Source organism: Trachurus trachurus (genome assembly GCF_905171665.1).
Source record: "Trachurus trachurus genome assembly, chromosome: 24".
Taxonomy (NCBI): Eukaryota; Metazoa; Chordata; class Actinopteri; order Carangiformes; family Carangidae; genus Trachurus; species Trachurus trachurus.
Genome location: NC_139910.1, coordinates 3,684,215 through 3,708,070, shown reverse-complemented (window position 1 = coordinate 3,708,070; position 23,856 = coordinate 3,684,215). Strand labels below are relative to the sequence as shown.

The 23,856-nt window shown below is 40.0% G+C and overlaps 2 protein-coding genes across 4 annotated transcripts in view; one reads left to right on the top strand and one right to left on the bottom strand.

Annotated features, from left to right (window-relative positions):
* Positions 1-10,850, bottom strand: part of senp6a (SUMO specific peptidase 6a) — a 36,484-nt gene extending 25,634 nt beyond the window's left edge. The window contains exons 1-4 of the mRNA XM_084000957.1: positions 10,705-10,850; positions 4,067-4,160; positions 2,603-2,666; positions 1,620-1,726 (exon numbers count right to left, since the gene is read on the bottom strand). Coding sequence (XP_083857083.1) covers positions 1,620-1,726; positions 2,603-2,666; positions 4,067-4,160; positions 10,705-10,735 — 296 coding nt within the window. The 5' untranslated portion in view covers positions 10,736-10,850. The remainder of the gene's footprint in view (positions 1-1,619; positions 1,727-2,602; positions 2,667-4,066; positions 4,161-10,704) is intronic.
* A 9,518-nt stretch (positions 10,851-20,368) lies between these two features.
* filip1b (filamin A interacting protein 1b) overlaps positions 20,369-23,856 on the top strand; it is a 65,381-nt gene continuing 61,893 nt past the window's right edge. For all 3 annotated transcript variants that reach the window (XM_084000954.1, XM_084000955.1, XM_084000953.1), the window contains exon 1: positions 20,369-20,917. The gene's annotated coding sequence lies outside the window, so the exon portion shown is untranslated. The remainder of the gene's footprint in view (positions 20,918-23,856) is intronic.

The following is a 23,856-nucleotide window of genomic DNA, read 5'->3' as shown; positions in this document are numbered from 1 at the left end:
GGAAGGAAGGACAAAGGGAAGGAAGGAAGGAAGGAAGGAAGGAAGGAAGGAAGAGAAAAGGATTGTGGAAAGAAGGAAGGGAAAAGGAAGGAAAGAAAGATGGAGGGAGGGAACAGATCAGGTCAGTTGGGTCAAAAAGGAAAGAAGAAGTAAGGACGAAGGGAAGGAGGGAAGGAAGGAAGGAAGGAAGGAAGGAAGGAAGGAAGGAAGGAAGGGAAAGGGAATGGAAAAAGGAAGGAAGGAAAGAAAGATGGAGGGAGGGAACAGATTGGGTCAAAAAGGAAGGAAGAAATAAGGACGAAGGGAAAGAAGGAAGGAAGGAAGGAAGGAAGGAAGGAAGGAAGGAAGGAAGAAAGGGAAAAGGATTGTGGAAAGAAGGAAGAGAGAAAGGGGGGAAAGAAGGAAGGATGGAGGAAGGGAACAGATTGACCCAGAAGGACGACAGGAGGGTTAAAAAAAAAAAGTAAGACAAAATATACACTATATACAGTACATCTATATAAATTATGTACATCGATATGTTATGAGATAAAATACTTAAATTAGAATAAACAGAAGAAACTGTGCTACATTATATATGCATATGGTATAAATGCATGTTTTATATATATATATATGTGCATAAGAGGTTTAAGCTCAGGATGAGACAGAAACGAGTGAGTGACGGTCGTTGGTTTCGTCTCTAAAGGTCGACTTTCGTCTCAAAATGTCAAGTTTATTCTCGACATTTAAATCGAGAAATGCAAATAAAAATAAAATCCTCCTCCACTGACTCCAGTCAACTTTATACTCAAAGTGCAGGATGAAAATCCCTTTGACTCTTTTCTAAATCCCAATATTTGTCCTGCCCTGAGTTTTGTCTCTCAGGTTTAAAATCTTACACAGCCTGAAAGTAGATGTGGAGGCAACACTCTGCACATCGTCAGGTTATTAAAACATAAAATGAACATGTTTTGTGTTATTGTGGGTTATTTATATTAAAAAGAATCAAGTGAACTTCAGTCAAACTTAAACTGCTCTTTATAGTGAAAAAACAAATCAAATATGTTCCCATAGTCATTATTCTAGAGCCTGCAGCTTCTCTTCCTGGGTCCCATTAGACAAAATATACTATATGTCTGATTGATTGTGTATTGTAAATGTGTTATTATGTGTAATGTTGTAAATTAAATTACGATTAAAGTTAAGATTCAAATTGTAAACGACCCCAGGAAGATATTATGCATGTAAATAGAGCATCGTTACATGTTCCCATAAATTAATATCATCTAAATAACACCTCACATCGAGTTAAAATCAATCTTAAATATCAGATCTCCATTATTTATTTAATATTTACTCTGTATTTAATATAACAGACTATTATTCATTTTGGAAAACTTCTATTAGAGACTTATAGTGAATATAAATGCAATAAATAACTGTGAACACATTAACCTGACTTGACTTCATGAGCCTGTTGATGATAATAATAATAGAGTAGATTGATTATAGTTCTTTTATGTGGTGAAATCTGTTTTGGCCTCAGGTAGAAAAATAAAAATAAAAGTATATTAAATATGAATGTGTGAACCAACCAGTCCCATTGATGTTTATCTCTGTGTGAACTCTGTACCTACCTGAGCTTTTTGGGTCCCAGCTTGTTCAGAGGCCTGATGTGATTGTTTGGCCGGTTCTCGTACGTCCTCAGGGGCTCGGAGGAGGCGAAGTGTCTGAGGGCCGGAGCCTGGAGAGACCACACGGGCGTTAATAACACAAGAAGAAACATTAATACCATAATTAAATAATTCACTGCTGCTCCTCAAAATTAGACGTTTACAGTCGATCAGACACTTTAAATCCAGTCAGTTTTTAAAGGTTTTACTCTCAAAGAGGAAAACTTAAAGCTCTTAAAGGTCCCATGTTGTTATTAACGTATTGATCTTTGATTATAAAGCAGCTCTAGGTTCTATATTAATACTGTGAAAGTATCAAAGCCTCAGTCCACAGAGAAATGCACACAGCCTGTATTCAGAAACTGAGCCTTAAAACCAGCCGTCAGGACTTCCTGTCACTTTGTGATGTCACAACTAAGCCCCGCCCCCTCACTACTTGGACAACACCATCCATCCAACAACAACTTTGCAGGATTTGGTTTCTCTGAGTGTTTTATTCTGAAATCTGCAGTTTTTTATTTATTAGATCCGTCAGAAAACAGTCCGCCAATCAGAAGAGAGGCTCAGAGCCTCCTCCTCTCTTCTGATTGGCTGACACCGACCTGTTGTTACTAGAGCTCCAGAGAGAAGCTGAGAGAGGAGATGGGAAACTACACTGAGATGGTTTTTAAAAGATATTCTTCCCTTCAAAATAAAAGACAGAGGAAGAAGGAAAATGTGGAAAATAAAAGAAAACTAAACAAAATACTAAAATATGAAATAAAAATAAAAAAAGGATCATGATTTCTCCTCTGGGAGACTGAACAACAACAAAAGCAGACTTTAAAAACCAACTCCCATGATGCCGCAGCACCTCGGTCCTCTGGGTGCAGCACCAGGCGCCACACCGTCTGCTGCAATGCATGCTGGGAGTCACCACCACCACCACACCAGGAGGGGTTTGTTACCTTTTTCTCCTCGGGGGAGGTGGGCTGCTGCCGGTCCATGTCCTCCATGCTCACCACACCCGCACTGACAGGACGAGAAACACACAATCACACAGTTAAAGTTTATCATTTACACAATTATTATTGGTTTATTATTGATCCATCTGGAGTCAACGAGCCTGATTTTATCAATTAAACTTCAGTATCTGGATTAAATCAATTAACTGGATTAAATGGGATTAAATGTAGGTCAAACTGTCTCACAGCATCTACAGCGACACTCAGGCTGGAGGAGTTATTGGACAGTTTGTAGATATTTCACAAACTTCATTATTGATCACTGTAGCTTTTTTTTTCTTTAGCAGAACCAATCAGCAGCAAAACATCGAACGATCAATGAAAAAAAAAAATACAGCCAAATTACAAGTTACTGCTCCTGTATCGAACTTTCAAACTCTTTTATCCGTCGCTATTCACAATCTGTACAGGACGATGACGTCATTACGCAGCGAGCTCTGATTGGCCGGTGATCAAAGTGGGATCAAATTAATAACGAGATATGGAGCCAGATGTGGAAACGTTCGATCGATAACTGTTCTTATTGACCATTTGTTCATTTTTCCTTCCTGTAAATCGGCGTCTTTGTTTAGGTTTCACATTTTTAAAATTATTTTCTCAGTTTTTTTTTCTCAAATAACTATAAATGGTATTAGAGCTGCAACAATTAAATCAATTAATTGAACAATAATCAATATTAAATTAATATTATTAAGTATTTTGATAATCGATTAATCAGTTTGAGTAGTTTTTTAAAGAAAAAAAAAGTCCAAATTCTCTGGTTCCAGCTTCTTCAATGTGAATATTTCTGGTTTCTTTGTTCCTTTATGACAATAAACTGAGTCTCTCTTTGGTTTGTGGACAACACAAGACATTTGAGGACGTCGTCCTATGGTTTGGGAAACACTGATTGACATTTTTCAATATTTTTTAACATTTAATTGACCAAACAACTAATTGATTAATGGTTTAAATAATAGACTGATTGATCGATAATGAAAATCGTCGTTAGTTGCAGCCCTAAATAATATTTCTGTGCAGATTTAAGAGTTTTTCCTGCTCCCTGTCCTCCATGACGTCGCTCCAGCTCCAGTTTGTACGACAGAAACAGAACCAGAGCCGAGGATTTACATGCACACGGTGTTTTAAAACGTAGCTGAGCTCAGATCAGTTCTGCTGCTGCTGCACTAGTACGACATCATCATCATCAGAGACAGGAATAGCCTGCTCATCAGCAGAGGTGTCACTGGGGTCTTTCTCCTGTGTGGTGAGGAGGAGGAGGAGGAGGAGGAGGAGGAGGAGGAGTGATGCAGTGCAGCGCTGGTGGTGTTGGGTGTGTATATGTGTGTATAAATATAAAAATATAAAAATAAATAGATAAATAAATAAAAAAGAGGAGAGGAGAGCAGGAGGAGAGAAGTTGCTTACTCATGTCTCCGTCCCTCTTCGCCGTCGCCAGAGAGAGAAAAGCCCCAGTTGTGCTTGAACCCTCCATCTCTCCTGGTCTCTGTTCTGTCCAGGGCTGCAGGTCCAACACACACAGACACACACACACACACACACAAACACACACAAACACACACGGTCACTTCAACTATACATATTAGAGTCATTAATCAACAGTGTTGGGCAGTAATGTGCTTTAAACGGATAGTTCCACATTTTGTTTAATTGGCCCATTGCCATAATCCCTATAGTCATAGCAGTAGGTTTGTTACCTTTAATTGTCGGTGCAAGCTGTTTTTAGAACGGCGGAGCAGAGCCGTGAGCTGCTCAGAGCTACGCTACGGAGGCTCATTATGGGATTTCTTGGTTTCCCTCATCAAACTCATCAAATACACAATCCAACAACTCCACAATAACGCTCTGGTGGACAAGTTGTGACCTGCACATTCACCACGCTATGAGATAATAACACAACGTTACCACACAGAGTTGTTTTAGAGGGAAATACAGAGACTGCTTGATGAAAAACTGTCCCTGAAGGCAACGTGCATCAGCGGTTTTGCATGAATTTACCTCTAAAACAACTCTGTCTTTTCCAGAAACTAAAATAAACTCATGTCAATTTAAGGTGAATAGGATTAAATTGTTTTTTTCCCCAAATGTGTGTGTGGTAAAAGAAAAACGAGGACGTGGACCGACCGACTCGGCGTGACGCAGAGAAAACAACGACATCATGTTTCAAGCTTCTCAAATGTTTGAAATGAAAGTTTTCTTTTAAAAAAAATCATTATTGTGTCTGAAGTTTGTGTTGTTTTTATTGTTTTCATGCATCATTTCTACATTTATAGTTTATATTCTCTTGATTTGAAATATAAACCTGTTATTATGAGGTTACAGTTTCAAACCAAAGACTTTAAGGTTTGTGCCTCGTATCTTTCCTTTTTGTATTTATTCCTCTCCAGAGTCGTTGTGGAAGTTGAAGCTGAAGTGTTGATTAAAGCCTGACGGTGCGTTCAAGTGCAGCTCTGTTAATAATAATAATGACTCCCTTCGTGTGTTGCTGTGCAATAAAAGAGTCAATTATCTCAATATTGTTTTTTCTTTTCTTTCCTTCTCTCAGCGCTGAGGAATAATCATCTCAATCGTTTCAATGTGCGGATAAGTGGCGTCTCAACGAGCCAATCAAACGGCAGCAACGAAGCCAACGTCCATCAAACCTGGTGGAGAGGAAATCCCGGCCCCTCAAAGTGTGAAATAAATGAAACTAAACTCAGGGTTCTTACACATTTGAAATTTCCAAATTCAAACTTTTTCCAGACTTCTCAGTAAAAAAAAAATCAAATAATTTGTGATATTTAAGTAAATAGACGTGCATAATATAAAAAAAGCATGCAATTTATCATTTGTTTTCATTATTCTGAATGGGTATGCCTTTATGCAACCAAATAATTTCCAGGAGATTGTAGCATGTACAAAATAATTAACCCAAATAACTTCAGATAAGACCAAACCAAGATAAAATAAAAAAAAAACAGCTGCTGTCATATTAAAGATCCAGTTTTTACTGTTTCCTATTTTAAATAATCCTAAAGAGGTGATTTTATGGCTCAATAACCAGGAGAATTCATCAACTAAACTACTTTAATGAACATTCATGTCACCGTTTTGTTCTATAATAGAGTTCAACGAGAGAAAACTCAGTGTTTTTCAGTCTTTGTGCCGTTTTAATTAATAAATAACAGACGATTGTTGTGGTTTAACTCTGCTGCTCAGCGTCAGGACACGAGTTAATCAACAACCTGGTAGAAAAAGCTTCAGTTTGCAGAGAGAAGAGGTCACCAGAGGTCAGAGCTCAGTCTATATTTAGTCATCTGTGTCATCAAACACCTGGAAACATCTGCTCTCTGTCCCGATGATGGGAATATTAGTCATCGGTTCATTAATCAATATTATGTTGATCAGTTTTCCAGGAATCAGGGGCAGGTTTGTTGTTTCTCCTCCATCACAATGGGATCAGAACCAGAAATCTGAGGATTCGAGTATTTTTTTAAGCTGTTTGATTTGTTTCTTTTGGTCTGAATGACTATTAACACTAGTTTTTTTGTTTTATTTTTTTTACCTCACACAGTTTCTGGGAAAAGTCTAATATCTAAACTCCCAACAACTTTCCAGTTTGAGTCAGATGAAACACAGTTTTCTGGCAACGTGCACAGACCCACAAGGAATCATACAAATGTGATTTTGATTTCAATTTTTCATGCATATTTTTACACATTCTTTTGTTTTTCCAACCTTCAGATTTTTCAGTCTTGGGTGTTTTTTTGTTACTAAAACAAAAAGTCAAACCCAAACCAGTCCCGATGGTTCATGACGGACACCGAGACCAACTCCCCCGACTCTCTTGGTCGACCAATAGTCGTCATTTAGGGCGATTTAGTCGACTAATCGAAACAGAAACGTCTGTAACAACATCGGCAAAAGTCGCTTTGGACAAAAAAATTTGGCAACAAGTTGGCAACACTGTTCAAAACAGCGATATCGCAGGGACCTGCCACGTAAAAATAAACCACAAAAACTGACGAGTGAGTGTCAAGACTTCCTGTATCTGGCCCTTCAAATTAAAAGCCCCATTAATTTCAAGAGAGCACATTTCCTGCAAAGGATTAAAGTATTCAAGTATCTTTAACTTAACTTTAACTGCTCAAAACTGCGATATTACACACAAAAAAAACTGACAACGAGTAAGTGTCAAGACTTCCTGTATCTGGCCCTTCAAATTAAAAGCCCTATAGCCTTCCATATACAGTTCAGTCATATTGATTTTGACTTAATTTTGACAAGACACGGCTCCAAATGTTAGTTTTTTTCCCCTGCGACCGATCGACCAATGACTTTTTGGTCGACTATTTGGGGGGCAGCCCTCTCTAGACCAAACCAGCTAAAATTAAATGCACCTTGTTAAGTTTGAGCTGCACCAGAGAAGAGTTAGTTACTGTTTCACCACATCCTACTTCCTCCCAGAATCCTCCACTGCTGCTTCTGCTGCTGCGGCTCAACGGACAGACGACGACAGAGCGACACGCAGGATTCACACGAGGATGGATTTCCCTCCATTCACAAAAAAAAACAAAAAAAAAACCCACATCTTCTGCTGCTTTTAAAAGCTCCTCCATCACCGTGGTGATGCATGACGATGAAGATGATGATATCGTCCTCCCTCAGGTCCGTTTCCCCTAAAATAAAATAAATAAATAAAAAGCCAACTCCTCCTGGTCCCAGCTGGTTCTCCTCCTTAACGCTCCTCCTGCCGCCCTGAGCAGCTGCAGCCGTGGATCAGCCGACGTTTAGACACAGAGAGACAGAGAGGAAAAAGCTGCTGTCTGTTTTGTTAATAAATGATCCATTTCAGGGGCTTTTTAAATGACAAGAACAATAATCTTCAAAAAGTTTAGAATCAGACGCTAGATTGTGATCTGCCTGGTTCGGTCCTAAATGAGCTCTGTTCTTCTTCTTATTCGTCGTCTTCGTCTTCTTATCTCCTGCTGTTCACAGACAGTGAACGCCACACGGCACGGCCTGCTGCTGGTAACAGCTTCATGTGTTTTCCAGCCTCATCACAACAAATCCTCCTCCTCCTCCTCTTCCTCCTGATAACACCGGTGAGGCGACATTTAGATTCAGATTCCTCCTCCTGAGCCTCAGTTTGCTCCCTCCTTTTTGTCAGCAGATGGAGGATTTCCTGTGTCGTCCATCGCTGCGGTCGGTCAGTCAGAGGAAATGTAAACCCATCTATTTACCAAAACATGCAGCTAATCTACCGCCAACACACACACACACACTCACATGGAAACCTGTCCCACAAACATCTGCAGCACCGTGGAAGCTGGAAGTCCTTTGGGAGCGAAAGATAATTCCCTCTGGCGTTTCTCAGGGTGTCGGCCTCTCGTAGAGCCACGTTAAGATGTTTTTTTTCCCGTTTTTTTAACCAATAAAACTAAAGTCAAGTCCAGCTGGGAGGAAAAAAAAACTTTTTGCAGCATCATTCCCTCATTTCCTGCTATATCTCTCTCTCTCTTTCCTTCTCCACCGCTGATGCTGCTGCTGCACAGGAGAGACATTACAACAACTACTACTACGACTAAGACTAATTGAAACACATTAGACACTAAAACTAGAAACAAATGCATGAACGTGCATCTGCAAAAAAAAAAAAAAAAGCTTCTGTATCTCCTGAAACCTGCAGGATGTTAAAGGTCAAACTCAATGATCTGACTAGTCATCTAATCTCTAATCTCTCTAAGATATATTCTGGTTGGCTGCTTTTATTTGAACAACTTTCTTCTTTTGTAACCACAACAATAAGAAAGGTATTAGTCTATATTTTCCCTTATTGTCGACAAAATCCCAGGAGAAAACAGAACAACATGTCAGCCTGACACACAAAATGACTTTCTAAGGAACAACCTGAAACTCAGCAAAACCAATGATGCTCTAATGAGTTTTTTATAATAAGTGAAGGAACATCCAGTGCAACAACAACAATGTGACTTCTTACGGTGTTTTTCTTTTATAAATCAGACTGACAGTGCTTGTTAGAAAAGATGATTTGTTGTTAATTAGATTAAATAGATTAATAATCACCAAACTTCTGCTTAATATCGGCCACTTTTGTCTTCCATACATTCTTTAAAAATAGAAGCAACGCAGGAAGAAAAACACAGGAATATCTGACTGCAGGTTTATGGTGTTTTTTTTTCTCTCCAAAGGATTATGTTACTCAATGTGAAGTGGAGATGCAATTACTGATTATATATGATATAATAATTAATGATTGATCTGTGGAGAATGTGAAACATAAATAAAAAACAATGTCTAAAGTTTCGCTGATACAACGACGGCGGATGAGAAAGAAAAGCATCAAATTCTCTTTTGAGAGGCCAAAACAACCCACTTTTGTGGTTTGAAAAGTTAAAGAAACCATTGATGGATTATCAAAATCAATCAATTCATCACCTAATCATTTCAATTCTGACATTTCTAGTGCAACACCCAGCTTTATCATCATGTCTAACACACGTTAAAGTCTAATCTATAAGGAGTTATTAGTTTTATTTTGTTTGTGAGTTTTCTACTTGGATATTTTACTATTTTTGAATGATATTGTTAGATATGACCATATTTTAATTCTATTTATGTTATATTTGTTCATATTTCATCAGTATCCTCTACACCTAAGGTTTTCAACAGCGGGTCTGTGACCCCTACCAAGTCCACAGAGGCGCTGCATGGGGGTGACGTGGAATTTTTGGTTGATTAGGCAATGTTTTATGTCTTTTAGTCTCAACATTTATGTTTCAAATAAAAATGTCAATTTGAAGAGCTTGTCTGCATGATTACCATGCAGTTGACAGACATTGTTGATATTGGCATTGGTATCAAACAAGCTCTGTTTATAAATGGCAGAGGGACGGCTACTCCACTAGAAAAAACATCAATAATCTGTGTATCATTTGATTAGCTTGAACAGTATTGAATGCACAATAACAAGCTACATCTATAGCTACATGGTGTTATAGGCCCAGTTTATAAAAAAAAAATAATGTTGGGGTCCCTGCTCCATCAGACCCCTGTTTTAGTGCAACACACAGCTTGTTTGAGTCTAATTTATAAGGAGATATTAGTTGCATTTTGTTTGAGTTTTTCCTTTTAGCATATTTTACTTTCCTCTGCAGGATATTGTTAGATATGACCACATTTTAATGCTGTTTATGCTTCTTTTTTTGTTGATATTTTACCAGTATAACTTCTACACTGTAGATGTTAGCTGTAGTTCATCTTCAGCAGGAAACACTCCTGTTTACTTGTGTTTTTTTTTTACTGCTACATAGATAATAGCCTGCCATCTATTTATAAAATCTATGATGCTAGTTGTAAGTTAGCACTTAGCAGGCTACTTCTGTTTTGTGGGGGATGTGTGGAGCAGTGTGGCTGTCCGGACAAAATGTTGTTATTTTATTTTATTTTATGGTTTATTAATAAAATAGTGTCTGTGTTTTGTTTGTCTGTGTTGTGTAAACGTTGTGTAGGGGGCCAACAGCCTCAGTAAAGACAGGAAGGCCCTCTCTGTCACAGCTACAGCTAACAGCTACATCCATCCAGCTGGCAGCTAGCCAGTTAGCATCAGAGCTAACGGAGCTAACGGAGCTAATCCAATGGAACGTTCGGGACAGATCACAACCCGTAGCGTCGTCACCGCTACCTCCGCCGCTGCTGCTGAAACTAGTCCGGCGTGTGTGTATGTGTGCTCCCCCCCGGTGATGTGGCACTGTCACCCCATGATGTGGCCCCCGTTTTTTGTTTTTTCCCCCCTTTTTCTTTCTTTTGTTTTTTTTGGGGGGGCAGATGTTGCGTGAGCGAGCGAGGCTAATAACGTTAGCCACCTAGCCGGCCGACCGACACACATATTTTGGAACCGATTATGTGCAGGCATCAGCGGGGAGCAGCGATGTGCCTCCGCCGCCGAAGAGAAGAGGAGGAGGGGGAGAGCTGGTGGTGGTGGTGGTGGTGGTGGTGAGAGGGTAAAAATGGCTGCTGCAGCGGAGCGGAGTGTCACAGCTTACCTTCGAAGAAAAAGCTTCTGTTGTGGGCCATGTTTATTCCATGATCCTGCTGCTCAGATGACAGCGGAGCTCGCTCGTCGGGGGGAGCGGAGCGGCAGGTCCGAGTAGCTGCGGACTGACTGGCTGACTGAGTGACTGCTGCTGCTGCTGCTGCTCCGAGTCCCGGAGGAAAGCTCACGGCAGAAATCAGCCTCAGCACCGGAAGTCAGGAGAATTAGGCTTCAAAATAAAAGCACCGTGACATCGTTTGTAGGATATATTTATAACAGGGCTCCAGACTGCCCCTAAAATTTGAGTTTTCACCTACTTGCACTTGTGCAACCAGCAAATTTTAAAGGGATAGTTCAACATATTGGTCAATTTACTGCCATAATCCCTAGTCATAGGAGGTTCATTACCTTTATTTATTGGTGCATGCTGTTTTGAGATCGGTGGGGCAGAGACGTGAGCTGCTCAGTGAACAAAAATAGAAGCAAACATATTGATTTAAACAACACAGGAAGAAAAACACAGAGTATCTGCAGATTTATGGTGTTTTTTTCTCTCTCCAAAGGATTATGTTACTCAATGTGAAGTAGAGATGCAATTACTGATTATATATGATACAATAATTAATGATTGATCTGTGGAGAATGTGAAACATAAATAAAAAACAATGTCTAAAGTTTCGCTGATACAATGGCGGATGAGAAAGAAAAGCATCAAATTCTCTTTTGAGAGGCCAAAACAATCCATTTTTGTGGTTTGAAAAGTAAGAAACCATTGAGGGATTATCAAATAAATCCATTCATCACCTAATCATTTCAATTCTGACGTTTCTAGTGCAACAGTGGAGGTGAACGGCACAGGTTCCCTGTCCCTCATCAAACTAGTCAAATACACAATCCAACAAGTCCAAAACACTTTGACCTGAACATTCACCGCTATGAAATAATCATGTATAATTATGTAACATTATTACACGGTTCTATTCATGAGTTTCAAATGTAGTCCTACACCTGCCATGTTGGGTACCAACACAGGTGTTTCAATTTGAGTTGTGTTTCTCATTGGCGTAGAACTAATTAATTAGTTTGAATCACCTGTGGGTCCCCAACATGGCAGGTGAGGACTACATTTGAAACTCATGGATAGAATGTTGCTCTCTGATTGGTCCATCGCTGCGGTCTGTTATTTCTGTATAATGACCGTCATCAAGTATTTTATTGCACATTTTAAATCAGAATCAGACTCTGTTTTATTTGCCAACTGCTTAAAGTATGCAAGGAATTTAACTCATGTTTACATCAATAATTGAGTATTAAACTCACAACATAAAATGAATAATTTTATGTAACTATGCTTATAATTACCTACTCTAAATGGAGAGGATGTTTTTAGTATTACAGTGTTATTGCATTGGGATTTAGTAATTTCTATTCATAGGTACTTATCAATTATAACTAACATTGTCTTTTGAGGTATTAAGGTGCAATTTGTAAAACATTTAGAACTACCTATACTTTTATTTTTTGTAAATCAGCATCTTTAAAAAGTATAAAAATTTGAATTGCCGTAGCGTATTACTGTAAATGCATGTATTAAAGCAAACAAAGCTGCCTTGCCTTGTTTTAACAACAATTAATTTTATAGTTCTGTGCAGAGGTTTGGACAGAATAATACTAATCTAACAGGAATGAACATAAATATCTTCTGGGAATCTCTCAAATCTCGGTGTGGAAGCTGATGCACACCTAAAAAATCTTGAAAAACAGGTGCGTTGGAGCATAGGTAGGGAGTGAACGAAGGAAAAAAGGGTCTCCCGCACACTGTCAAGTCACTTGCAAAAGACTTTAATAAAACAAACAACGTTTCGGTCCACAGGACCTTTTTCAAGCAGAGATTTATCTGTCAAATCTCACATTTGACCAAAATAGTGACAAATGACATTCTGTCTGATAAACAGAAATAGAGGCAGACAAAGAGGTAAGCAGACTCCTACTTTTATTTTGAAGGTTATTTCCGGATGTGTCTTGTCTTAACCTTATCCAGCTTGGTAGCCTACTGAACTACATAGACACAAGCTTCAGAGTTTCAACAATACTATATTATACTATGTGTCAACTTTTTTTCTTTTTTTTTAACCGTGACGAAGAAGCACGATGTTAAAGTTTTAAAGGGATTTCCTCTCTCTTATGTTTAATTCCCTCAGGCATATTAGAGATGAACAGAATAAACACTGAGGGAGAATTAAGAGATAAAGACACAGAAAATAAAATAAACTGATAATAATGCACAGCTGAGGATCAGAAGACACTGACAGGAACAGAGATCTTACAGGAGATTATAGAAAATACCACACAATCATCTGTAAATATGTTGTTGTTTCTTTCCAATCCCAGCAGGAACATTTCCATTTATTTGACGTGTATGTGTCACAGCAGGATCATGTAGTAATTAAAGATTAATAATTCATTATAAAACACAGAGGAAATAATAAATAAAAAATGAAAACCAAGCAGAAATGTGCAGGTTCAGTCTCTTTAACATCATGTCAGGCTGCATGAAGAGACGGAGATACAGAAGCTAGATGGCGATGTTCCTCTCTGAAACCAGATGAATAATTATCTTCAGTACCAATGATGTCACCGCTCACACCTCACCGGTTTATCCTCACTGTGGTTCAAACCAGAGGAGAGAGAGTTTTAGACACAATGTTGTACATATGAAAAGAGTCATCTAAAAAGTTTAGTGGTTTTAGTTTAGATTAAATTACATATTGACAGACAGTAAAGGATTAAGTGATGATTAAAGCTCCTTCAAAATAAAGGTAGATGTTTGTGTTAAAGCTCCATACAGTATAAAGGTAGATGTTTGTGTTAAAGCTCCATACAGTATAAAGGTAGATGTTTGTGTTAAAGCTCCATACAGTATAAAGGTAGATGTTTGTGTTAAAGCTCCATACAGTATAAAGGTAGATGTTTATATTAAAGCTCCATACAGTATAAAGGTAGATGTTTGTATTAAAGCTCCATACAGTATAAAGGTAGATGTCCATGTGTAGTGTGATTATAAAGCAGCTCTAGGTTCTATATTAATACTGTGAAAGTATCAAAGCCTCAGTCCACAGAGAAATGCACACAGCCTGTATTCAGAAACTGAGCCTTAATAAAACCAGCCGTCAGGACTTCCTGTCACTTTGTGATGTCACAACTAAGCCCCGCCCCCTCCTCACCACCTGTACCCACCATCCATCCAACAACTTTGCAGGATTTTTAGTTTCTCTGAGTGTTTTATTCTGATATTTTACTCTATTTTTATTGGATCACGTTAGAAAACAGTCAGCGAATCAGCAAAGAGACTCATAGCCTTCTCTCTTCTGATTGGCTGACACCGACCTGTTGTTACTAGAGCTCCAGAGAGAAGCTGAGAGAGGAGATAGAAAACTACACTGAGATGAGTTTTTTCTTTCTTTCTTTCTTCTTTTTTTTTTTAGATCTTGAAATAATAACTCCTATCTTCATGTGGATATTAACATTTCTGGTGAATTATGGGACCTTTAACATCGGGGACTCTCAGGCCCCTTCAGATGAAAGCGCTGAAGAAAATGAGGACATTATTTCCTCCTCGGTGTAGCTCCCCACAGTCTCTCCCAGGCAGCCCGGCTGATAATTCACAGTGAAATGTGCCGAGTTGCAGGAGCCAGAGGTGTATAAAGTACTTGAAAAAAATAACTAAGTAAAAGTAGAATTACCATAACAAAAAACGACTTTGGTAAAAGTAAAAGTCACGCATAAGAAAATTACTTGAGTAAAAGTCTTAAAGTAGCTCACATTAAATGTACTTAAGTATCAAAAGTATCTTGTGAAAAAATATACTCAAGTATCAAAAGTACAAGTACAAGTACAAAGTATTTAGCATAAAAAGAAGCAAAACAACCACTTGTTTTACTTGTGTGTTGTTTTATTTCACTTTCAGGTGAATAGATGTGGAATGATAAAACCAAAAAACACCTGAGCAAACATGTAGAGTGAGTGAATCAAGTGTCTGGTGACTGCCTGAGAACATAAAGCAGGCGTCTGTCTGTGTACCGTGTATGACCATTAGTGGCCCGGGCGTTTGATATGCTCAATCAACTTGGAGCCCCGGCGTTTATAATAAGAACCAGGCGGGTATTTGCAACAGGCACGCAGTGGCAGTGGTGCACGGTAAAAACGAAACATATCAATCGGCGCATGAGGGTGATCGATCCTGTTATGCATAGAGGATCTTTGGAGCCGTCTGCGGCCACAGCTCTCAGCAGCAGCAGCAGCAGCAGCGGGTCGTAGTGACAGAGACCGTGTGAATGCTTCACTATCACAGATTCAAATACTAGCCTAGTAATCACCCGGGCATTTAATTGAACGGGCTTTTACTGAATGAGGTCGGACCCCCGACGGCTTTTAGAGCACAGGCGCATATTTGCACGCAGGCGATTATTTGGTCATATAGCCTATAGGTAATTATATTTCTATTTTAATTTGTAACGAGTAACGAGGTGGCAAACGTAAATGTAACGGAGTAAAAGTATATTTTTTAACTTTTAAATGTAGTGAAGTAAAAGTAATAGTCCTGATTAAAAAAAGAACTCCAGTAAAGTACAAATCCTCAAAAAAACTACTTAAGTAGTGTAACGAAGTACATCTACTTCGTTACTATACACCTCTGGCAGGAGCACAGTTCATTAGAGTGAACTGAGTCATGGCTTTCCCCTCTGTTAATGCCCCGCGATGACTATCACACACAGCAGCTCTCTCATTCATTTGCGGCGCCTCCAGAGGCTCAAATTAATGGAAAATTTGCAGATAAACAACAAGGAACTGGAAAGCAGCTGTATACGTTAACGCCGGAGAGGAGAGGAGGGGGTCCGGGTGTGGTCTTCATCAACATACGTCATTTATTATTTCACTGGTGCAAAAAAAGAACATTTTCCCTTCACCATGCAGTAAACATTTAAGTTACAGCTGTGAGCGTGGTGGTGAAAGGTCAACGCGGGAACAGAGCTGCACAGTGATGTCAGCAGATTAGACTGAGGCACGATTACACACCTCAGAGGTAGAAATACAGCAAAGAACAACAGCAACAGCAACAGTATAGTGGTGTGAGATGCGTTCAGGATCTCCAGGAGGATTAACTGCAACAGTGTGAGACAGGGTTGTGTTAATAGAAAACATATTCTTATACTTTTTTTGTAAAAAAAACAAAGAAAACAAAAGACAAATGTTAAAGCAGAAGTAAGCGATCCGGTGGTTTTGTCTAACTTCCTGTCAGCAGATGGAGTTAGCAGTCCCCGCCCTTGTCCCTGCGTCCCTGTCCCAGGCAACCCACTCGTGTTTTTCCGACCTGTTTTACCGGTGAAAGTCACTATAACGGCCACTCGTAACTTCCGACCGGTGAACTCGTACCAGATCGAACTGGTACCACTTCACGGTCGGAAAAATACGAGTTTCCTTGAACGCACCATAACAGTCCTCGTCCCTACGCCACCACATTCACGGCGTTCCTTGGCTGCACACACAGCCCTGCATGCCGTTCTCTCTCCTCATTGGATAAAAACTGTAGGATACGATAAATGTTTTCTCTTCGGCTCAGAGCAGAGCAGAGGGACTGAGAGACCCGTGTTTCAGTCCAAACACTCTATGTAAGTGATTGCTGTCGGAAGATATAACTATTTAAGACTTATATTAACACAAATATATCACTCACTTCTGCTTTAACACAAATATTCCACTTACTTCTGCTTTAAGTTTCAAAAACTTCCCCAAATGTGTCGTTGTTGTCTCACAATTATTGCACAAAAAGATCTTATTACAACTTGTATTGCAATGTAATTGATTGGGACCAGGCTGGGGGACACAATAAAGCGAGGGACCAGTCACAATAAAGTGAGGGACCAGACTGGGGACACAATTAAATGAGAGACCAGTCACAATTAAGCAAAGGGACCGGTCTGAGGACGCAATAAAGTGAGAGACCAGTCTGGGATCACGACAAAGTGAAGCACCAGTCACAATAAAGCGAGGGACCAGTCACAATAAAGTGAAGGACCAGTCACAATAAAGTGAGGGACCAGTCACAATAAAGTGAGGGGCCAATCACAACAAAGCGAGGGACCAGTCACAATAAAGTGAGGGACCAGTCACAATAAAGTGAGGGGCCAATCACAATAAAGCGAGGGACCGGTCACAATAAAGCGAGGGACCAGTCACAATAAATCAAGGGACCAGCCACAATAAAGCGAGGGAACGGTCACAATAAAGCGAGGGACCAGTCACAATAAAGCGAGGGACCAGCCACAATAAAGCGAGGGAACGGTCACAATAAAGCGAGGGACCAGTCACAATAAAGCGAGGGACCGGTCACAATAAAGCGAGGGACCAGCCACAATAAAGCGAGGGAACGGTCACAATAAAGCGAGGGACCAGTCACAATAAAGCGAGGGACCAGTCACAATAAAGCGAGGGACCGGTCACAATAAAGTGAGGGACCAGTCACAATAAATCAAGGGACCAGCCACAATAAAGCGAGGGAACGGTCACAATAAAGCGAGGGACCAGTCACAATAAAGCGAGGGACCAGTCACAATAAAGCGAGGGAACGGTCACAATAAAGTGAGGGACCAGTCACAATAAAGCGAGGGAACGGTCACAATAAAGCGAGGGACCAGTCACAATAAAGCGAGGGAACGGTCACAATAAAGCGAGGGACTAGTCACAATAAAGCGAAGGACCAGTCACATTAAAACAAGGGACCAGTCACAATAAAGCGAGGGAACGGTCACAATAAAACGAGGGACCAGACACAATAAAGCAAAGGACCGGTCACATTAAAACAAGGGACCAGTCACAATAAAACGAGGGACTAGTCACAATAAAGCGAAGGACCAGTCACATTAAAACAAGGGACCAGTCACAATAAAGCGAGGGACCAGTCACAATAGAGCGAGGGACCAGTCACAATAAAGCGAGGGACCAGTCACAATAGAGCGAGGGACCAGTCACAATAAAGTGAGGGACCAGTCACAATAAAGTGAAGCACCAGTCACAATAAAGTGAGGGACCAGTCACAATAAAGCGAGGGACCAGTCACAATAAAGCGAGGGACCAGTCACAATATAACGAGGGACCAGTCACAATAAAGCGAGGGACCAGTCACAATAAAGCGAGGGACCAGTCACAATAAAGTAAAGGACCAGTCACAATAAAGCGAGGGACCAGTCACAATAAAACGAGGGACCAGTCACAACAAAGCGAGGGACCAGTCACAATAAAGTGAGGGACCAGTCACAACAAAGCGAGGGAATATGGACTTTGTCTCTCTCTCTTTTTTAAATCAACAACACATAACAATGGCTCATTAGTTTCTCCCCAGAAACAAAGAAAAAAAAAAGATGAACTGAACAAACAAAGGGAGTCCAAAGTGTTGGACTTGTTGCCCCGGTGATGACGAAAGATGGACGACGGGACTCGTTTAGCGTCCACAGGGTCTCGTAATCTCTCTGACCTTGAGTCAGCGTGTGGGAGTTTGAACGTGTCTCCATCCAAAACAAACGCTGTCTTGTCTTACATCACCGTGTCACGACAGAAACAGAAACAGCTTCTTTAGTTTCAGAAGATTGAACATATTCAGGAAGAGGTGAAAACTGCAGAACACGAAGAACTCAAAGATAAAGTGTTATATATAAAAAGTTTTATCTTTATACTTTACTGACGTGTTGAAGGACAAAACAAAACAAAACAAAACAAAACAATAAATCCCCTCTGACTGTGTTTATTCCTAAAGAAGCTGTGTGTCTGATCGCAGGCGTTAATGTTGTGTCTGGGCTTCACTCTCTGAGTTTCCACATTTCTAACACTCAGGAGTCAGACTCACTCTGCTTTTATTAAGAACAAATGTTCTCGTATTTACAGCGGTGAAATAAATCACCTCGTGTTTTGAAAAGTCTCGTCTGGATCTCGAGCTTCAGGAAAAACTGTCGAGACGTTCAGGGAGAGAGAGAAAAAAAACAAACTGAAAATGGTGAATAAAGAGAAATTAGAGAGCGTCCGTCCACACCCTCTCATTTACAGAAGTAAAACTCTACTGGAGGTCTCTGCACTGATGGACTCATCCTGTCCCTGTCCTGTCTTCTCTTCTCTTGTCTTGTCCAGTCCAGTCTTTTATTTTATTGTCCAGTCCAGTCCAGTCCAGTCCAGTCTTTTCTTTTCTTTTCTTTTCTTTTCTTTTCTTTTCTTTTCTTTTCTTTTCTTGTCAAGTCCCTTCCAGTCTTGTCTTTTCTCATCCTATCTTATCTCTTCCACTCAACTCCAGTCTTGTCCCATTCAGTCCAGTCTTGTCTTATCTTTTTTATTATTATTATTATAACCTTTATTTATTCTCGAGAGACATTGAGGTTGCCCTCATTTTCAATGTCGTCGAGTTTACAACGCAGTTAAAAATATTGACAGTGGTTACAGTCATTTGAAGTGATTACAACCAATATACACTTGACAAGAAACAAGAAACACAATCATCTGAAACAGTTACAAATGGAAACACAGTTATTCATGACCAAGTACCTAAACTTGTCTTGTCCTGTCTTGTTTTGTCCTATCTTCTTTTCCAGTCCAGTCCAGTCCCGTCCCATTCTGTCCAATCTAGTCCTGTCCAGTATTGTCTTGACCTGTCCAGTCCTATCCTGTCTTTTCTCATCTTATCTTGTCTTCCAGTCCAGTCCTTTCTTGTCTCTTTGACCCTGTGACCCAGTCATGTCCTTAGATGATCGGTTGTCAACCTGCTCAACAATGGCAGCATTAATGTTGATGTGTTGATGTGTCACCATCTTGTGTTACCATGGATACATGGGCCAATAAACAGGAAAACATAAAAAAACAGGAAGTCCTGCTGACTGTGGCTACAGCCTGCGACAGACAACAGGACGGTTGTCTGTCCAACAGCTGCTGACACTGACGCTATAGTCCACCAAAAGACCAGGACCATGTGGGCCTCATGGTGGATCACCGTTACCATGGTGACAACGAGTGACACCTGCACCGACCAATAGCATCCAACAACAAAAAAGCAAAACAGGAAAACAAGTCTCACTGCTGAGAAGAAGAAGAAAAAGAAGAAAAGGTGTTGTTTTTCTTTTCCTTGTTTCACTTTTCGCCGAATTTTCAAAATAAAACTTCCTGAATTCTTTTTAATTAATTAGATTAGATTAGATTAGAAAACTTTATTGATCCCCAAGGGAAAACTTTGGCTTTGCCACCCAATAAAAAACACATACATCCACTTAACAAACTATATACAAACAAGCTCAGAGGTTGGATTTTTTCTTCTTTTTTTCTAAACAAGGAAAATTTTTTATTAATCTAGCAAGAAGTAAAATCCGACAGGTGTCAGTCTGAACTAGAGTAGCCTAACCTATAGTTATATTAGTATTAGTGTCAGAGAACAGCTGATTTAACCTACAACTGGATTTAAATCCTTCATCTTCAACACGTTGGGAATCTAATGTGATGGTTTTGTGGCTTTGAAGAAGAAGGAGAAACCAAAACAAGCTGTTAAAACCAAAAACCTGCAGGAGGAGGAGGAGGAGGAGGAGGAGGAGGAGGAGGAGGAGGAGTGGTCAGGCTGCTGCTGCTGGACGCTGCCGGGCGCTGATAGTTCAGCTGTCGGGGGGTTTGGAAAAGCCTCAGTGAGCGGTTCAGCTGCTCAGAGCGACTGAGAGAACAGGTTAAATATAGAGCAGAGTCAGAGCTGAGCAGAGGAGGAGAGGAAGAAGAGGAAGAATAAGAAGAAAAAGGAGAAGGAGAAGTGGTTTATTTAAGGTGGAAGAGAGACAGAGTCTGTCTATTCTCTATTCTCATCACTGCTCTGACACTACTCCTCTCTCTCTCTCTGTCTGTTATCAGTGTTAACTGTTGCTCTCTCGTCCCGTGAGTTGAACAGAGCAGAACAAAACCTGAAGAGGACGGAGCTTCACACTCACTCTCTCTCCCTCTCTACAACTTTGGCAGAGAAGAATAAGAGAAAGAAAAAAGAGAGTGCAGGTTGGATTAAAGAAAGAAAAAGAAGAAAAAGAAGAACAGAGACGAAGACTTTTCACACAAACTGATACAAATACAAACACTGACCTGCTGGTGTGTGGTCAGTGAACGCATCAGAGTGGACGTGAGGCGTTTGAGGAGACTGAACTGATCTGAGACAACAGGTAAGACACTAAACTGGTCATTTACCTGTAAAAAAAAAAAAATTGAAAAAAGTTTGGGTGACATCATACTGTGGATTTAACTATTATTAGTAATAATCAAACATATAGGAATAGAATGAATTAAAATAAATGAACATTTTTAGTAATTATGAGACTTTTCTTGAACTTTTAGATGCAGTTTTTACAATTCTTCTTACAATTTATTCTTCTTATCATTAGCAAAGGTATAAAGCCTTTAAATTCTTTATTTTATTGTATATTATATTGTTGGCTCATAATGACTGAAATGAAAGCTGTGGTGTATTGTTGGTTAGTTAGTTTGAAGTTTTAAAAACCTCAATCTGTAAAGTCTCAGGTCAGTTTTTCTGTGACTTAAATGAATAATCTTTAAATAAAACTGGAAAGTGTAGTAAAGTAAAGTTCATGAACCCGACTCGAGTACAACTGGAAAATACTGTAAATACACAGCGGCCAAAACCAGTCTCACATTATTTCTGTGTTGTTGTTGTTGTTTAGTTGCTTAGTGATCCACCCTGAGGTGTATTTTTATTATTAACCGCACCATAGTAATCACATTACTCACATTACTCACACCGTGCAAAACGCAAATTACATAAAGCACAATATGAACCATTGTTTTCATGTCCGTTAAAGATTAAAGAAGTTTATTACAGTTTGTTCTGCAGCTGCACGGAGGATATATCATCATCACATGTCCAGTTTACTCATATGATCCATTTTATTTATACTTTACAGTCTGTATAGTCACACTCAGTCGTATAAATGGAGAAACATCTGCAGCAGATGTTGCAGAGTCGACAGAATCACAGCACGGAGAATATGAAGTAGATAAAACCCATAAAACACCACGACCAGTAAACATTCAGGGAAATACGTTCAAGAGCTTCAAGTGAACTGAATGTGATGCACTGCAAAAACTCAAAATCTTTCCAAGAATATTTGTCTCATTTCATGTCAAAATGTCTCATTTCTAGTCAAAACTAAACTCTTTTCACCTAAAATAAGATTCATCACCTAAAAATGAACTTGTTTTTAGATAATTTTCATTTGTTTCAAACTAATTTTCACTTGAAATAAGTAGAAAGATCTGCCAGTGAAGAAAAACTTGCTCCACTATCAGATTTTTCTACTTATTTTAAGTGAAAATCAGCTTGAAAGAAGTAAAAAGTGTCTAAAAACAAGCTACTTTTTAATGTGATGAGTCTTATTTTAAGTAGAATGAGATTTGTTTCGACTAGAAATGACATTTTTGGCTAGAAATAAGACAAATATTCTTGGTAAGATATTGAGTTTTTGCAGTGCATGTGTTACTGGAATGAACCAGACTGAGTGTATGAGTGTGTGTCAGTGTATGAGTGTGTGTCGGTGTGTGTATGAGTGTGTGTGTGTGCATACTGACTCATGAAGCGGTGGAGGAGGAAGAGGAGGTGGTGGTGGTGGTGGTGGTGGTGGTGAGACGCTCCCTCACTGAACCAGTGAGTCTGGTGGCTCGGCCCAGTAAAAGCCTCGATTCAGGAAGTCGTGCATTAGGAAGCATTAATTTAATAGATGTGTTACCAGAGTAACGTGAGCTCTGGGCTGTCTGAGCAACGAACGAGCTGCTGCTGCTGCTGCTGCTGCTGCTGCTGCTGCTGCTGCTGCTGCTGCTGCTGTGGATGACACAGAGAGGAGATGATGCAGCAGAAAAGACGAATATCAGGATCATTTGATCAAAGAGCTGCTGAGACGTTCGGCTGAAAGGTCACAAGGTCAAACTCAGAGTGAGACTTTGAATCTCTTCACACTTTTGGACTTTTTGCAGAATTTTTTCATCTGTTTCCAGCGTTTTAGTGAAATGTGTCCTGGTTTAAAGGGATAGTTCTACATTTTGGCAAATTGGCCCATTGCCATAATCCCTAATCAGGGCCGGTTCTAGGCAGGCATATATGAGGGGGCAGTCAGAAATGTGAAGGGGGCATCATGTGAACACATCAAGCTCCAGCACTTTTCTTTCTCTGTGCTTATAGTAACTTCATTGAATTGGGTTGTTGACTATGTGTCCAACGGCAACCTGGAGAAGTGGATTGCACTTTGTCAGGCCTCTACCTTCAGACCTGTCCAACTAGGGGCCGGGGGGCCAACCAGGGTCTTAGAGCCCAAATTTTTTACTGTTGTAATGCAAAGAGCCACATTATATGGGGGGGGGGGGGGGTGCATATACCTGAAGATGCATTGCAAACCCAGAGGGGGTGAAAAAGGTGAGTAGCTAAATACCTGTAGGGGGGTCTGGGGGCATCCCCCCCAGAAAATTTTTGTGATTTTAAAATGTGAGTGAAGCATTCTGGTGTACTCTGAGAAGAGGAGGGGGGGAGACAGAACATTTTAGAAAAGAACACTGTCCCTTTTTTCGGCGGATTTTTGTGCTACTGCAGATAATTTTGTCAATTTGTAGGATTAAGATTATTAAGAGTAAGATTATTCTTCTTTCTGCTCCCTTTTGTTGAGATTTGGGAGGTTTTTGTTTTTATTGTAGCTTTGTTAAAATGCAATATCATTTTTCTGACTGATTTATTGCCCGATGCCGTGTAGCTATCTGGCTTTCTTCCCCCCGCCCTCCGCCCATTGTCTTCGTTGTCACTTTGTTGTCGCTCCACAGAGCACATGGCTAATTAATATGCACGTGCTGACCATATATGGTTGTGTCTAGGGGTTCCGGGACGGAGGTGCGTTCACGTGCGCAATTGCGCACCGTTCTTGGATCCAGTTTGATTTATCAAAGAGAAATTGCTGAGAGTTGTGCATGCACAGTTTGATAGATCTGAAAAAGGTGTAAATATTTTGGGTGTATTTTCGCCATAGGGCTAAGCAAATCATTTAGTAGCAGCAGTTTTACACTGCTATACAGTTTTGATAAATGAGGCCCCAGGCCATAAGCCCAG